The 16,637-nt window shown below is 38.7% G+C and overlaps 2 protein-coding genes across 2 annotated transcripts in view; both read left to right on the forward strand.

The window, feature by feature from the left end:
* Sptz (Spastizin) overlaps nucleotides 1-16,637 on the forward strand; it is a 713,541-nt gene that overhangs the window by 90,832 nt on the left and 606,072 nt on the right. The window lies entirely within an intron of this gene.
* Nucleotides 1,396-13,672, forward strand: LOC137498576 (uncharacterized). The gene is made up of 3 exons (XM_068226440.1): nucleotides 1,396-1,435; nucleotides 12,772-13,066; nucleotides 13,396-13,672. The coding sequence occupies exons 1-3, from the start codon at nucleotides 1,396-1,398 to the stop codon at nucleotides 13,670-13,672; spliced, it is 612 nt and encodes a 203-aa protein (XP_068082541.1).

The raw sequence follows: 16,637 nt of genomic DNA on the forward strand, positions 1-16,637 counted from the left end.
TGAAAAAGAATTGGTAATCCAGAAAGGAGTGAGGCAAGGCTGCAGTTTGCCCCCCTCCTTTTCAGTGTTTACATAGAACAGGCAGTAAAGGAAATCTGAGAGGAATTTGGAAAGGGAATCACAATCCAAGGAGAGGAAATCGAAACCTTGAGATTTGCCGATGATATTTTTATTTTATCTGAGACTGCAGAAGATCTCGAAGTTGCTGAATGGTATGGACGAAGTCTTGGGTAAGGAGTACAAGATGAAAATAAATAAGTCCAAAACAAAGGTAATGGAGTGCAGTCGAACGAAGGCAGGTGATGCTGGTAATATTAGATTAGGAAATTAAGTCTTAAAGGAATTAGATGAATATTGTTACTTGGGTAGTAAAATAACTAACAATGGCAGAAGTAAGGAGGACATAAAATGCAGACTAGCACAAGCAAGGAAGAGCTTTCTTAAGAAAAGAAATTTGTTCATTTTAAAAATTAGTGTAGGAATTAAGAAGATGTTTCTGAAAACTTTCATCTGGAGCGTGGCATTATATGGAAATGAAACATGGACAATAACTAGCTCGGAAAGAAAGAGAATAGAAGTTTTTGAAATGTGGTGTTACCGAAGAATGCTGAAGGTGAGATGGATTTGTTCAGTTGGTTTTTGAAGGAAGTGGAGGCAGTAAGAATGGTAGGGGTAGACCAAGGTATGAATATGACGAGCAGATTAGAGCAGATGTAGGATGCGATAGTTACGTAGAAATGAAAAGGTTAGGACAGGGTAGGTTGGCATGGAGGCTGCATCAAACCAGTCTATGGACTGATGACTCAAACAACAATCATCATCTGTATGAAGTATGACTCCCATGGGCATGAATACGCTCTTATATTCGGCGTGGGATGGAAGTAAACAGCCTCTGAATGTTATTTTGAGGGATTTCTTACTATGCCTGAAACACACGCTGTGTTACTTCATGAAGATTCCTGGCTGGAGGCTGGTATGACCGTATACATCTTCCCATCACATCCCAGACATGCTCTATGAGTGACAAATCAGGGTACTGGGCAGGCCAGTCAAGGATCTGTACATTCTTCAAGGCGTTTGTGGTGTGACCTGCAATGTGGGTTATTGCATTATCTTGCTGGAATATGCCAATTGGCACCCTTGTCATGAAGGGTATAACAACAGGGTTTACCATTCTTGCTACATACTGGTGAGCATTTAGTCTCCCTTCATTAAGTACTATATCAGTCCTGTTATCATATCCAATAGCTCCCCACACCATGATTGCAGGAGTTAGAGAGGTATGCGCCTTGATAATCGCTGCTTCCTTGACCTTTCACCAGATCATCTACGGACATGTTCATGTCTATCTGATCGCCACAAAGAGAAGCAAGACTCATCGCTGAACACCACAGAATGACACTCGATTTCTCAATTGACTCTGGCTCTACACCATGTAAGTCATCGTTTGTGGTTTGGTGTCAGCGGTAAATAATGCATGGCAACTTGATATCTCAACCCAGCTTCCAGTAATCTGTTCTCAATGGTTCGTGGTGACACTCTGCCTGGATTTCAGTTGTTGTCATCCGTCTGTTCGTCAGAGCAAGCTGATGAATCCTACGATCGTCTCGTGGTGTAGTCCTTCTGGAAGTTTACGTGCCTGTTCTTCGTAGCGCAATGTTGTCCTGAGTTCATTTTGTCTGTACTCGTTCTGCGGTCATTGGACTATAGCCAACTGTTTGAGCAATCTGTCGGTGTGATGCTCTCATATTCCTCATGCCAATGATTCTACTTTTCGCGAAGTCCGAAAGATAGCGATAAGCTGCCCGTGCATGCCATCTAGGCATGCTGTGTTGCAATCTCTACCTGAAAAGAGACAGTAACTTTAGACACACCCAACAGCAATCATGTACGCACACCAGCCGCCATCTTTAGGGATGGCGTTTTCCTGTACTAACTTAGGTTGTATGAGGATGAAATTTTAATTAACATATCTCACAGGTATGGAAATACTGGGGTATCAGTTTGGTGGTATTTGGTCAAGGTGTTCATGGTGTAACACTTTCCATTTCTGCTAGTGTATTTTAAATTTTCTTAATTCCCTGGATCGTAAGAAAAAAATTTACACTAGAGGACGAAATTGATAGATCCATAAATATTTTTGGACGTCACTGTTAAGAGGGAACACGATAAATTTACTTACAAAGTTTTTAGGAAACCGACATCACATCTTACACTTAGAAACGATTCCTAACTTCCAGGAGTGCAGAAAAGAGCGGGCCAGGCTGAGTGGCTCAGGCGGTTGAGGCCCTGGCCTTCTGACCCCAACTTGGCAGGTTTGATCCTGGCTCAGTCCGGTGGTATTTGAAGGTGCTCAAATACGTCAGCCTCGTGTCGGTAGATTTACTGGCATGTAAAAGAATTCCTGCGGGACTAAATTCCGGCACCTCGGCGTCTCCGAAAACCGTAAAAGAGTAGTTAGTGGGACGTAAAGCAAATAACATTATTATTAGAAAAGAGTGGCATATTATAGTTACGTCCATCATGCATCCAGTTTACCTCTCCCACAGAAGGAATTGAAGAAGGAGTTGAGATTTGTATGGGAAGTAGCTAGTTTGCTAGTTGCTTTACGTCGCACCGACACAGATAGGTCTATCAATGAATATTCAAGATAGTCTTAAATATTATAACTAAGCGGTCAGCCTATTCAATACAATATAATTATATTATATCTAGTACATGTTTCGTCCCCTAAGGGACATCATCAGCTAATAATAAATTAACATTAATATATCAGAAATAAATATTATTAAAATTGGAAAGACACATTAAAATTTTTGACTTTTAAAACAAGATCTTCGAAAATTTGTTAAAATTGTAAGTCATAAGACAGATAAAACAGTTAAATTGTCCATATTTCTCTTGTTGATATTCTTGGAAAATACCAGTTTTGCTTAAAAAGTTACATAGGAAAAACAGGTAGGAACTTCATTATAAGATATCAGGAACACACCAGAGGCAAGAAATACAACAGATACTCGTCCATGAGCGAACCATTGACCGACTCCAATCACATGTTTACAAACATAGATAATGACCTTAAAATACTGAAAACCGTTAATAAAGGCCATTTATTAAACATATATGAGGAAATCTTCATTTATCTAGACCAGAGAAACAATCCAACAAATAATATCAATGAGCTTTCTGAGAACTATAACATTTTATATGAAGAACTATTAAAAGTGAAAGTTAGGAAAAAACGTCAGACTCTAACACGTCACACACTCGGTGACACTCAGGTTGTTTACCTTAGGACACACACCCTCTCCTACTTCCCCTCCACACTCCCCGCTCAGCGTAGCAACTACCAGTACTTGTTTTTAAAGCAGATGAACACTTACCTCGGTAGAAGTGAGTCCTTCTCCGCACATCGGTTACCTCGGTAGAAGTGAGTCCTTCTCCGCACATCGGGGCCAATAATAAGGAGTAAGTAATACGATTTCATTACATTACGTTATATTTATTTCATCTTCCATTTCACATTACTTACATTTATATTATTTTTCATTTTTTATTTTTTCATTTTATTTCAGATAAAATTATATCCATTACCACACAGAACTTTACCATCGAGGCTCCGAGCTGACTTCAAATTCTGAAGCATTTAAATTTATTATACCATCTAAGGAATGCTTATTAAGTTTCAACAAATCTTTCACCAAGAGATACAAATCAAGTGTGCTATTTACAACAAATGATATTTTAAGATTTTATAAGCAAAACTGGTATTTTCCAAGAATATCAACAAGAGAAATATGGACAATTTAACTGTTTTATCTGTCTTATGACTTACAGTTTTAACAAAATTTTGAAGATCTTATTTTAAATGTCAAAAATTTTAATGTGTCTTTCCAATTTTAATAATATTTATTTCTGATATATTAATGTTAATTTATTACTAGCTGATGTACCCGTGCTTCGCTGCGGTATTCTCAGAAAGACTGACTTGGTGGTTTTCCTAACTTAATCCAACATAGGTCATTACAAAAACGTCAGTAGGAATGTAGCGATTGAAAGCAATGTTATCATATAAAATACTCGATCAAATGAAACACCGCAAACATTCTCACTTTCAACGAACAGTACTACGGTGCCGATCTAAGAGTCCGAAGTTCCAGAGCTGGAATAACCAGGTCGCAGACTGCCGTGAACACTCCTCTGTCATTATTCCGTTAAACATGCACACTACTCATTCCAATCAGTGCCTCCGAGTAGGGATTGAATAGCTCGAATACTATGATGAACCAATGTGTTACGAACCAGATATATCAGAAAATGTGTGAACCAGAGGAATGGCATGCTACTTCCCGCCAATATACAGGCAGGCTGTTTCAGTCGGTACGACCAGTTGAGTTGGCCGTGTGGTTAGGGGCGCGCAGCTGTGAGATTGATATATATAGATTTATCTATATGACCACTGACATAAATAACTTATTTGAGAATTACATTTCAGGCCTTCCCCTAAACTACCATTTCACTCAGCGTGAATAAAATAATTTATAGCCTAGATTGTAGTGGATCATCACCCGACATTACATGACGATTTTCATTAAATTCTCTTCAGCCGTTTCCTCTTGATGCGTGTACATACATACATATAGACGGACAGACAGAAATTACGGGAAAGTAAAAAAATGCATTTCCTTGTTACTGTAGACATGACAGATACAGAAATACCATTCATTTCAAATTCTGAGCAATGTACAGGCAAAACACTTATTTTATATATAGATTACATTTCAGGCCTTCCCCTAAACTACCATTTCACTCAGTGTGAATTACATTATTGATAGCCTAGATTATAGTGACCTATTCCCAGACTTTGCACACCAATTTTCGAGAAGATACGACCACTAATACAATAAATGTTTGACAATTAAATTTTAGGCCTTCTCCTAAACTACCATTTTTCTCAGCGTGTATAGCCTATATTGTAGCGACTTATTTCCAATGTTTGTCTACTGATTTTCATTAAGGCACGACCACTAATAACATAAATATTTGAGAATTAAATTTCAGGCCTTCCCCTGAACTATCATTTCACTCAGCGTGATCAAAATAATGTATAGCCTAGATTGTAGCGGTTAATCACCCGACTTTACATTCCGATTTTCATTAAATTCTCTTCAGCCGTTTTCTCGTGATGCGTGTACAGACAGACAGACAGAAATTACGGAAAAGTAAAAAATGCATTTTCTTGCTACTGTGAACATGACCGATACAGAAATACCATTATTTTCAAATTAGAAGCAATGTACAGACAAAACTCTTATTTTATATACAGGGTGAAGCGAAATTCGCGCACTCAGGCGTCGCAGCGCGACTGCTCACATGACAGCAATAAAAAAATGTCTCTCACAAAAGTTCGTCCTTCGAGTATATCCGGCAGAAAAAGGGCGTTGAAGAGTGGCAATCTGGCAACACTGTAACCACATGTACGGTAACTACCTCTGTCAGCACGTATTCTTTGTGCTGTACAGTTGGTGCAGTGGTTACAGTTTTGGGTTAGCATTCAGGAGGTCGAGGGGTCGATCCTGGGTTGAAGCGTATTTTTTTTTATTTCATAAGTATAGTCCAGGTGGTATGGTATCTGGCAACTTAATCGTCAACAGCCATTGCAGCGGGTCCTCTAGAAACCCTTTGCACTTACATACTACGATCCTACAAATGGACGAACAATCGTTTCCCTTCGTCAGCTTTGAAAGATGTCCTTTCCACGTCGTGGGCGTGAATTTATTCGCACAAATTCATATACTAAATGCGAAACCTGTTTTCTTTCTACCGTCCTCCAACGATCTCATAGATTAGTAGCAACTGTTATTCTTGCCTCGTTCAAGTCCATTGTATTTCGTAAGGGCTTACGTTACCAGTAGGCCTAGCAAGGTATTTGTTGTGTTCAGCGTTACAAAATGTTGTAAATGTAGGATACATGAGACCTAAGGTACGGTGTCTTACTGTATTACAGTATGTAATGTCCGATGGAAATTAGTAAACAAAAAATTGCGCCTTAACCCAGGATCGAACCCTCTACCACCTGCATGCCAACCCAAAACGCTATCCAATGCACCAACTGCTCAGCACGCATATTAGATGCTGACAGAGGTACTTACCGTACATGTGGTTACAGTGTTGCCAGATTGCCACTATTCAACGTCCTTTCTCTGCCTGATATACTCGCAGGACGAACTTTTGTGAAAGACATTTTTTATTGCTGGCATGTAGGGAGTCGTACTGCGACGCCCGAGTGCGCGAATTTCGCTTCACTCTGTATATAGATTACATTTCAGGCCTTCCCCTAAACTACCATTTCACTCAGTGTGAATAACATTATTGATAGCCTAGATTATAGCGACCTATCCCCCGACTTTGCATACTAATTTTCGTGAAGATAAGACCACTAATACAATAAATATTTGACAATTAAATTATAGGCCTTCCCCTAAACTACCATTATTCTCAGCGTGTATAGCCTATATTCTGGCGACTTATTTCCCATCTTTGTCTACCGATTTTCATTAAGACACGACCACTAATAACATAAATATTTGAGAATTAAATTTCAGGCCTTCCCTAAACTACTATTTCGCTCAGCGCGATTAAAATAATTTATAGCCTAGATAGTAGCGGTTCAACACCCGACTGTACATTCCGATTTTCATTAAATTCTCTTCAGCCGTTTTCTCGTGATGCGTGTACAGACAGACAGACAGACAGACAGACAGACAGAAATTACGGAAAAGTAAAAAATGCATTTTCTTGTTACTGTGAACATGAACGATACAGAAACGCCATTCTTTTCAAATTCTGAGCAATGTACAAACTCTTATTTTATATATAGATTACATTTGAGGCCTTCCCCTAAACTACCATTTCACTCAATGTGAATAACATTATTGATAGCCTAGATTATAGCGACCTATTCCCCGACTTCGCACACCAATTTTCGTGAAGATACGACCACTAATACAATAAATATTTGACAATTAAATTTTAGGCCTACCCCTAAACTACCATGTTTCTCAGCGTGTATAGCCTATATTGTAGCGACTTATTTCACATGTTTGTCTACCGATTTTCATTAAGACACGACCACTAATAACATAAATATTTGAGAATTAAATTTCAGGCTTCCCCTAAACTACCATTTCACTCAGCGTGATTAAAATAATTTATAGCCTAGATTGTAGCGGTTCATAACCCGACTTTACATTCCGATTTTCATTAAATTCTCTTCAACCGTTTTCTCGTGATGCGTGTACATACATACAGACAGACAGACAGAAATTACGGAAATGTAAAAAATGCATTTTCTTGTTATTGTGAACATGACCGATACAAATATAGCATTCTTTTCAAATTCTGAGCAATGTACAGACAAAACTCTTATTTTATATATATAGATTAGCTGATGATGTCCCTTAGGGGACGAAACATGTACTAGATATAATAATTTATATATTGTATTGAATAGGTAGACCGCTTAGTTATAATATTTAAGTTTATCTTGAATATTCATTGATTGATTATAGTCAATACGGGATTAGTATTACTTGAAATGAAGCTGTTAAAGCTTATCACTTGTAATACAGATAGGTCTTGTGGCGACGATGGTATAGGAAAGGCCTAGGAGTTGGAAGGAAGCGGCCGTGGCCTTAATTAAGGTACAGCCCCAGCATTTGCCTGGTGTGAAAATGGGAAACCACGGAAAACCATTTTCAGGGCTGCCGACAGTGAGATTCGAACCCACTACCTCCCGGATGCAAGCTCACAGCCGCGTGCCTCTGACCGCACGGCTGACTCGCCCGGTAGTAACTAGTTTAAATGGTTTCAGCATTATAGTATTATAGTTATTATATACTATTGTATTATAGTATCTTATTAGAAAATAGTGTGTTTCTTCTTCTTCTTTTATGACAACATAGGATCACTTTACTCAGTCCGTCGTTCAGGTCTCTTTGAATGGATTGTTCCTCCCAGTACTTCTTCAGACGCTCCGATCTTTGTGCCCTTTCCTCAGTTGAAAATGTGCGTGTTGTTGGTTTGTTTTGTGTAAGGGTAAAGCGGAGGTTTGTATTCTTGAGTTTTGTATTCAATTTTTATCTTATTTGTGGTGTCTTCTGTTGTAAGGCCTATTTCCTTCAGATCCTCTCTTACTTCTCTGATCCACTTACATCCTGTTGTGGTATTTTTTGAGACGAGATTGTGTTGTACTAGTTGTTTCAGAAGTCTCGAATCCTGCATCCTCATGATATGTCCAAAAAATCCCAGTCTCCTCTTACGCATAGTATCTGTAATGGGTTCTAGCTCTTTGTGCACGACTTTGTTAGGTATTAACCGCCACTGTCCATCTTTCTGGTATTTTTTGTTGATGCAGGTTCTTCCAATCCTCCTTTCAATTTTTTGAAGTCTGTCAGTCTCTGATTGTTTATTCAGGTAAGAGTGTTTCTGCTGCATATGTAGCTGCCGGTTTGTAGTAATTAGGGTAGATTCACTGCAGTTTAGAATTGTGTAATTCCTATGTATTACTCTCTGTTTCCAGTAATTAACAGCAATTTTCATCCTGTTAGGGTGTTGTAGGAATTAAAAATCGTACAACTAAGCACTATTGTAGTATAGTATAGTAGTAGCTTATATTAATTACCTTATTGTCACGTGATCTTTGTGAACTATCCTAGACAATATTTATTTCCCTTCATTTTTATTTTGCACAGAATAAGTTATCTTATTTTTCCTTTTCTTTTCATTATTCAGTAATGAATGGCTAAAGAGTGCAAATGTTGGAACTGTGGGTGTGGCCAGGCATTAAGGAGTATGAGGGAGGATTTGGAGAATTTGAGGGAGATGATTAGGATTTTCTCAGAGGACAAGAAGGAAAGTAGGCCTCCCTCAAACAATGTACAGGATACAGTAGGTGTACAAAGGGGAGAGGAAGGAAAGAGGGGAGTTGTAGAAGACAGGTGGTCTAATGTTTTAAGGGGAAGGAGATTGCAGGCTAAGGGCTCCATTCAGGAACAGAATTCAGGACAGGTGTCTGTGAGAAGCCGGTACGAGTCACTGCAGGTAGAACAACTGAGGGAAGATGAGAAACACGGAACTGTTGCTGAGAAGTGTGGAAGTAGGAAAAAGGGAAAAGGTAGCAAAGGGAAATCTGGAGTAGTGGATAGGAAAAGACAGGTGGAACAGGGTCATGGGATGAAGAAAAGGGAGGAGGAAGTAGCTTCTGCAGCTATCAGGAAAGATAGGGCTGACCAGGAGGGGAGGGGATCAAATGAGGTGGGTAGGGTTGAGGTTCTGGTCATGGGGGATTCCAATGTTAGACATATCTGGAAAGTGTGTGGAGGAAAGGGTACCAGGGTAGAGTGTTATCCAGGAATTAGGTTAATGCAGATGTTGAGGAAAGTAGAAGAGGAGGAGGAGGCAAAGTAGAAGGTGGTGGTGTTTTAAGTTGGTACTAACATAGTTGGGGATGTGTGAGACCTGGTAAATGCAGCATGGGTGAAGTTTAAAGAAGCGGAGAGTGTTATCAGTGGAATACTGTGTAGGAGGGATGCTGATTGGAAGGTGATTGGGGATTTAAATGAGACTATGGAGTGGGTATTTGGGTAATTGGGAGTGAGATTTCTAGATCCTAATGGGTGGGTAGGAGATAGGGATCTGTGCTCAGATGGCCTTCACTTAAACTGCAGTCATATATATAAGTTAGGAAATTTGTTTAGAAGGGTTATAGGGAGGTACATTAAGGGAAACGGGGTGGCCTAGGGAGCGGTAATAAGGGAACTGGAAATCAAGTAGGGATGACGTAAAAATGTTAGTGCTCAACTCTAGAAGTATTGTAAAGAATATCTTAATAGATAAATACTTACCAGATATTGTAATAGGAGTTGAATCATGGCTGAGAAATTATATAATGGATGCAGAAATTTTCTCACAGAACTGGAGTGTGTATCGTAGAGATAGGATAGGAATGTTAGGAGGGGGACTATTCATTCTCATAAAAGAAGAATTTGTAAGGTTCGAAACAGTTAAAGATGACAAACATGAAATTCTAGGTGTAAGGCTTATCTCTAAAGATAATAGGCAATTTGATGTCTTTGGAGTGAACAGACTGGGAAAGTGTAGCGCAGACGCTGATTCAGAATTATTTGATAAGATAATCAGCTATGTGGGAAACGATAAGGAAAGGAACATGATTTTAGCGGGTGATCTCAATTTACCAAATGTCATTCGGAAGGTAATGCGAACAACAGTAAGCAGGACCAACAAAAGGCAAATAAGTTAATATGGGAAGGGCATCTGATTCAGAAAGTGATGGAACCAACTAGAGGGAAGAATATTCTGGATGTGATGCTGGTAAAACCAGATGAGCTCTATAGAGAAACCGAAGTAATAGATGTTATTAGTGAACACGAAGCTGTTTTTGTGGTAGTTAAAAATAAATGTGAAAGAAAGGAAGATATTAAATTTAGGACTATGGCTCATAAAAAAGGCGTGAGGCAGTTTTTAAAAAGTAACTATGATCAGTGGAAAACAGTAAATAAAAAAGGAAACAGACTGTGGGATGGGTTTAAAGCAATTGTTGAGGAATGTGAAAGTAGGTTTGTACCTTTAAAGGTGGTAATGAATGGTAAAGATCCATTATATTATAACAGAGAAGTAGAGACTAAAAAGGAGGTGCAGGTTGGAAAGAAATAGTTAGAAATGGCTGTGGAAGTAAGGAGAAATTGAAGTAACTTACTAGGAAATTGAATGTAGCAAATAAGTCAGCTATGGATAACATGATGGCAAGCATAATTGGCAGTCATACAAATTTTAGTGAAAAATGGAAGAGTATGTATAGGTACTTTAAGGCAGAAACAGGTTCCAAGAAGGATATTCCAGGAATCATTAATGAACAAGAGGACTGTGTATGCGAGGATCTTCAAAAGACAGAAGTATTCCATCAGCAGTATGTAAAGATTGTTGGTTTCAAGGATAATGTCCAGATAGAGGAAGTGACTAATGCTAAAGAAGTATTAAAATTTACTATGACTACAATGACATTTACAGTATTATACAAAAGTTGAAAACTTGAAAAGTGACTGGAATTGATAAGGTTTCAGGGGATATATTAAAGACAGTGGGTTGGGATATAGTACCATAACTGAAGTACTTATTTGATTATTGTTTGCATGAAGGAGCTATACCAAATGAACGGAGAGATGCTATAGTAGCCCCTGTGTATAAAGGAAAGGTTTTCTTATTGGTTATTTTTAAATAAGATTCCACGTTTTACGTCATCAACCTACCAGTTCCTATATCTTGACGTACTTCAGTGTTTACGTTAAGGTTCATCTTCGGAAGTTTCTGCACTCGGTAGTGAGCTGAGTACGTAGCTTTGTACATCCCACACCTTTGTGTCTTAACAGCAGGTGAGAGCTAAGCTATTCTTGGGTGACCTTCAGACAGGGCTAAGCCTTTATCAGTTCACCAGGGAAGTGTGTTCACAGTGTGACGTCAGCAGTGAGGTATTTCTGCCAGTGTACTCTATTTCCTTGTTCCTTCAGGTCAGTTTTAGTTGTACAGTTTGTAGATGTCAGTTGTGTGTAACCATTTCACGTGCATGTTAAAATGCCAAAGGTAAAACCATCCAAGGCAGGTCATTTGAGACAAATTGTCTCTGAATTCAGGGAAGATACCTTTTCTACAGATGGTGAAATACTATTCTGTAAAGTGTGTGAAGTGAAAGTGGCAGCAGCAAAAAGGTTCACTGTTCTACAGCACGTCAGTCGTGACAAACATGTGCGTGGTATTCAGAATATCAGCAGAATTAATAGTACTCAACAGTTACTCATGCAAAATGCATCATCAAGCAGAGGTACAACCTCAGCCTTTCTTAATGAACTGTGTGAAGTTTTTGTCACAGCAAATATTCCTCTTCATAAACTAACTATTCCTAAATTAAGGCAGTTCCTAGCACATTATACAGGCCATTCCATTCCGGACGAATCTACGCTAAGGAAAAATTACATACAGCTCTGCTATGAAAAAGACACTTCAAAGAATACGGGAAAGAACAATCGGAAAGAAGATTTTTGTCTCAGTAGATGAAACTAATGATGTTGAAGGTCGTTACGTATGTAATGTAATTGTAGGAACCCTGGAAGTAGATAATCCTGGAGAAATATTTTTGCTAACTTCTGAAGTCCTGGAATCTGTCAATCATTCTACAATATGTTGAATGTTTGACAGGGCCATGGTTCTGCTGTGGCCTGACGGTGTGAGGTACGATGACGTTTTACTTTTCATGACCGATTCCGCGCCATGCATAGTTCAAGCTGGTAAAGCTATCAAAGCTTTTTATTCAAGAATGGTGCATGTAACTTGTCTAGCTCATGCTTTCCACAGAGTGGCAGAAGACGTGAAGGAGAATTTTCATGACATTGATAGACTTGTGTCGCAGGTAAAAAAGGTATTTAATAATAATAATAATAATAATAATAATAATAATAATAATAATAATCATAATAATAATAATGTTATTTGCTTTACGTCCCACTAACTACTTTTATGGTCTTCGGAGACGCCGAGGTGCCGGAATTTAGTCCCCCAGGAGATCTTTTATGTGCCAGTAAGTCTACCGACACGAGGCTGTCGTATTTGAGCACAAAAAGGTATTTATCAAGGCCCCATCGTGCAGGAAACTCATTAAGTCACTAGCTCCTGATATCCCACTACATCTGCACCCTGTAGTCACACGTTGGGGTACGTGGATCAACGCGTGCGAGTACTACAGCGACAACTTTTTAGCAGTGAAGCAAGTGATAAACTCTCTAGAAGCCCAAGACACCAGGGCTATCGAAATCGCCCAAGAGATGTTTTCAGCTGACGATGTGCAGGGTAAGTTGGCATACATTAAGGCAAATTTTAACTCCCTGCCGTCAGCTATTACACTACTTCAGGAGAGAGGTGTGACAATCGAACAAGCGGCAGCTTTTGTGAGAGCAACGCAGGAAGCTTTGGAAAATCTGCGTGGTGAAGTTGGTGAGTCGATATTTTGGAAACTAAAATCTGATCAAAAATTAGATGTATGGCTTTTCAGTCATTTGCTCTATTAACCAGCGTTTCGTCTAGGTCTGACACTAGACTCTTCAGAGTGGGATGTGTCAGACCCCTTCTGATAAGTTCACCTGCATACACCCCAGCGTCAGTGGGTAGGGTCTGACACATCTCACTCTGAAGAGTCTAGTGTCAGACCTAAGATGAAACGCTGGTTAATAGAGCAAACGCCTGAAAAGCCATACATCTAATTTTTGATCTGATTTTTGATATGCTCTATTGGTGGAAAAATATCTAATTCCCTCCTTGGGAACTTAGAATTTTCAAACTTAAATCTGTTCTTGATAAAAACACAGGATACAAGGTTTTGTGCTCAGTCATCCTGGTACTCACTGGGGAAGATTTCAGTGTAGTGGATATTGAAGAAGAGCTGCTGTCACCAAGTGATTTAGCATACTTGAAGTACGCACCCCTCGCATCTGTGGATGTTGAAAGGAGCTTTTCGATGTACAAGAACGTTTTGGCTGACAGTCGACGTTCTTTTACCTTCAAGAATCTACGGATGGTCACAGTTATATACTGCAACACGTTCTGAGGTAAATATTAAAACCTACATAATATGGCATTATATATAGCTTTACAGTTAAATCTGCAGCTGATGGCAATTACGATTATCTTTATAGGAACGTTGTTTTCCTTTTCAGATCATTTCTCTTTACGGAGTACCTGGTGTCGGAAGATCTTTGTACCGGTACATTTTGTTTCTAAGGAAAACCGAGATTCCAAAACAAAGAACTGAGATATTGCTATGTAAATATTAGAGAAATTATCAATATTGTTCATATCTAGAAATATATGTAATTTAGTTTCAAACAATAAATACTTGGGATTTTTAGGTCATTTTTGTTGGTTTTTAGGAGATTATTTAAGAATTTTAAGGTCATTTTAAAGGTAATTTTTTAGCATTTTTAGGTCAACAAAATCCGGGCCCTGGTTATGAGGGTATTTAGGTTTTGTAGTAAGGATGTAAAGGAGAGCGCATTAAATCTCTGGTAAGACCTCGACTAGAGTATGGTTCCAGTGTACAGGTCCCTCACCAGGATTACTTGATTCAAGAACTGAAGAACTGGGTAATTTCCAACAAAAGAGTAGCGTTACAAAAATGTTGCAAAGTTTGAGCTGGGAAGCCTTGGGAGAAAGGAGACAAGTTGCTCGACTAAGTGGTATGTATATATAATACACATTATAAATTTTCCAGCTAACTCATTCCTGGTTGCCAGCTTTTCGCCCCAGTGTGCTATGTCGGGCTCATCAGTTGGTAAATAACAAATCTATTTAAAAAAATATATAATCTTAAAGTTGCGTTTTCAACAACTAACACCATCAACAGTTTCTCAATCATAGTTTGGTCAGCTCTAGTAAAGATCAATACTCTAGCTCTGGCGTTTATAAAGGTGCATGTAATCTATATGGAGCTACGTATATTGGACAAACGGGGTATAGCTTCACAAGCTAGGTACCTGGACATGTCATTGTGAAGAAGCACCGGAAATTCTCAGCAGTGAGTACTCGCATGAGTGAGGCAAATCATGCTTTTTACATCTATTAAGGTAGACCTAACTATCCTTAGGAAAGTTACTAAAGGTAATCTTTTGAATATTATTGAAAATTTCTATATTTTTCTGGGCCAGTTTTACAGTAGTAACTCTTACAAGAAAGCGAGAAGGTTCTGGATTACTAACAGTGGGCAGAAGGAATGAGTGTGCATCCTTTGGTGGACAGAGTAGAAATAGTCAAAGCAATTGTAAAATTGTTCAAAAGGCATTTTGAAGTGTAGTGTGATTAACCATGTGGACATTTATGTGGTATTTATTGAATAGGTGGATCAATGAACAACTTTATTATTTTTGAAAATTATAGGTAAACTGTAAACTCCAGGCTACTGAAAGGACCTTTGCTGTAGTGACAGTTTGTTTTGTTTATTGTTGGAAAGTCAACTTAAAGAAAATCATGGTTGTTTTATGAAGTGACTGTCAGGTTTCTTTACTAATCTATACTATAGTGAGAACGTTTCCAGAAGTGATCGCCTTTTCCCCCAGTAATATTATGTTAATGTTCGAGCGTGGCTCGACTTTCGGGGGGAGGAAGATGACACAGGTGTAGAATATATTGGAAGTGGAAAGTGTTTGTAGTGGATTTTATTTGTAAACCTTTTTAAGTAGTTGTTACTGTATGATCTGGTGTGTTGTGATAGAATATTTTATTTGTATTCCATGTAACTACCTAACCTGTACAGTGTAAATATTTTTGTAACATATTACATTTGTAACTAGTAGTTTACATTTCTATATTTACTGAAACAGTCCCGAAAGTTTGTGACACAAATTTTTGAACAGGGTGTGTTGGCCTTTGTTAGTTACGCATTCGAGAAATATGTTCTTACTATTCTGGAAATGGAAGGATCGCGATCTTTTGTGATCGAGAAAATGGTTCAAAGATCGTGAATGCTGAAAGAGTTGTGATTGGTCAATCCTGGCAAGCTCCTGTGTTCTGATTGGCTACTCCAAGGCCAGAGTTCCCTTTAAAAGGTGCTAGGCAGCATTTCGTGAGAAGTCTTAAGTCTCTGAGCCATCTTGGTCTTGGCCTGCCAAAGTTTTTGACGTCATGAACGTCTCCTCGGTACCAGCATGGGCAGCCTTGGGGTAAGCACTGTTACTTTCTGTCTGTTTTATGTTCAATTTAGTTTTCGTTGGTGTATCACAGGAGTTTGCCCTAATCGCCACTCTGTTGATCAGATATGAAAAGCAAGTTTTGATATCACTCTAAAATGTAATAATATTTTTTGCTTTTTGTGCTTCCTCTTATCTTCATTATTGCATTGTGGAATTTGTTTTGTACTCAAATGTATTTGCTTAACTCTTTGAACTTAAGGCAAAGCTCTTGTCTAGGAACACCTAAAACTATATTTGTCAACGAACTTGCATATCGTGTGTAGTGTGTGTCTAGATTTGGTGTACTGGTGAATTAGTTTCGGAAGTTAATTTGTATTGCCAATTCCGTAAATAATATTTTGAAAACAAGAGATCACTGTTGGCTTTTCGGAGAACTGCAACCTTCGCACCTCCATGGCCCTTGGTAAGGTTTCACAGTTACCTTTCCACTTTCCTGGTTTATTATCATCAAGTTGCCCCTACTGATATTTACCAGTGTTGTTATCGGTGGAGTTCCGCGTAGTTGATTAACATCTATATCATCTGATAGCCAAGCAGGCATCAATTTTTGGTAAAGAGACAAAGTCTCTCATAGTGCATTGGCACTGCTGGTGGTTCCAAGTAGCCTACACAGTGGCCTCCACGGTATGCACTAGCCAGCGTCTTGGTAGGTGTGCTGGGTACCAACTGATGAGCCCAACCTAGCACACAAGGGCGAAACGCTGGCAACTAAGAATGAGTTAGCTGGAAAATTTATAATGTCCAATAATGGACCATTTATATTGCTATTATAAATTTTCTCATTCGGGACAAATATTTCAGATTCCCTATGGGAATCAACATTTATAT

This window comes from Anabrus simplex, chromosome 2 (assembly GCF_040414725.1).
Source record: "Anabrus simplex isolate iqAnaSimp1 chromosome 2, ASM4041472v1, whole genome shotgun sequence".
Classification (NCBI taxonomy): Eukaryota; Metazoa; Arthropoda; class Insecta; order Orthoptera; family Tettigoniidae; genus Anabrus; species Anabrus simplex.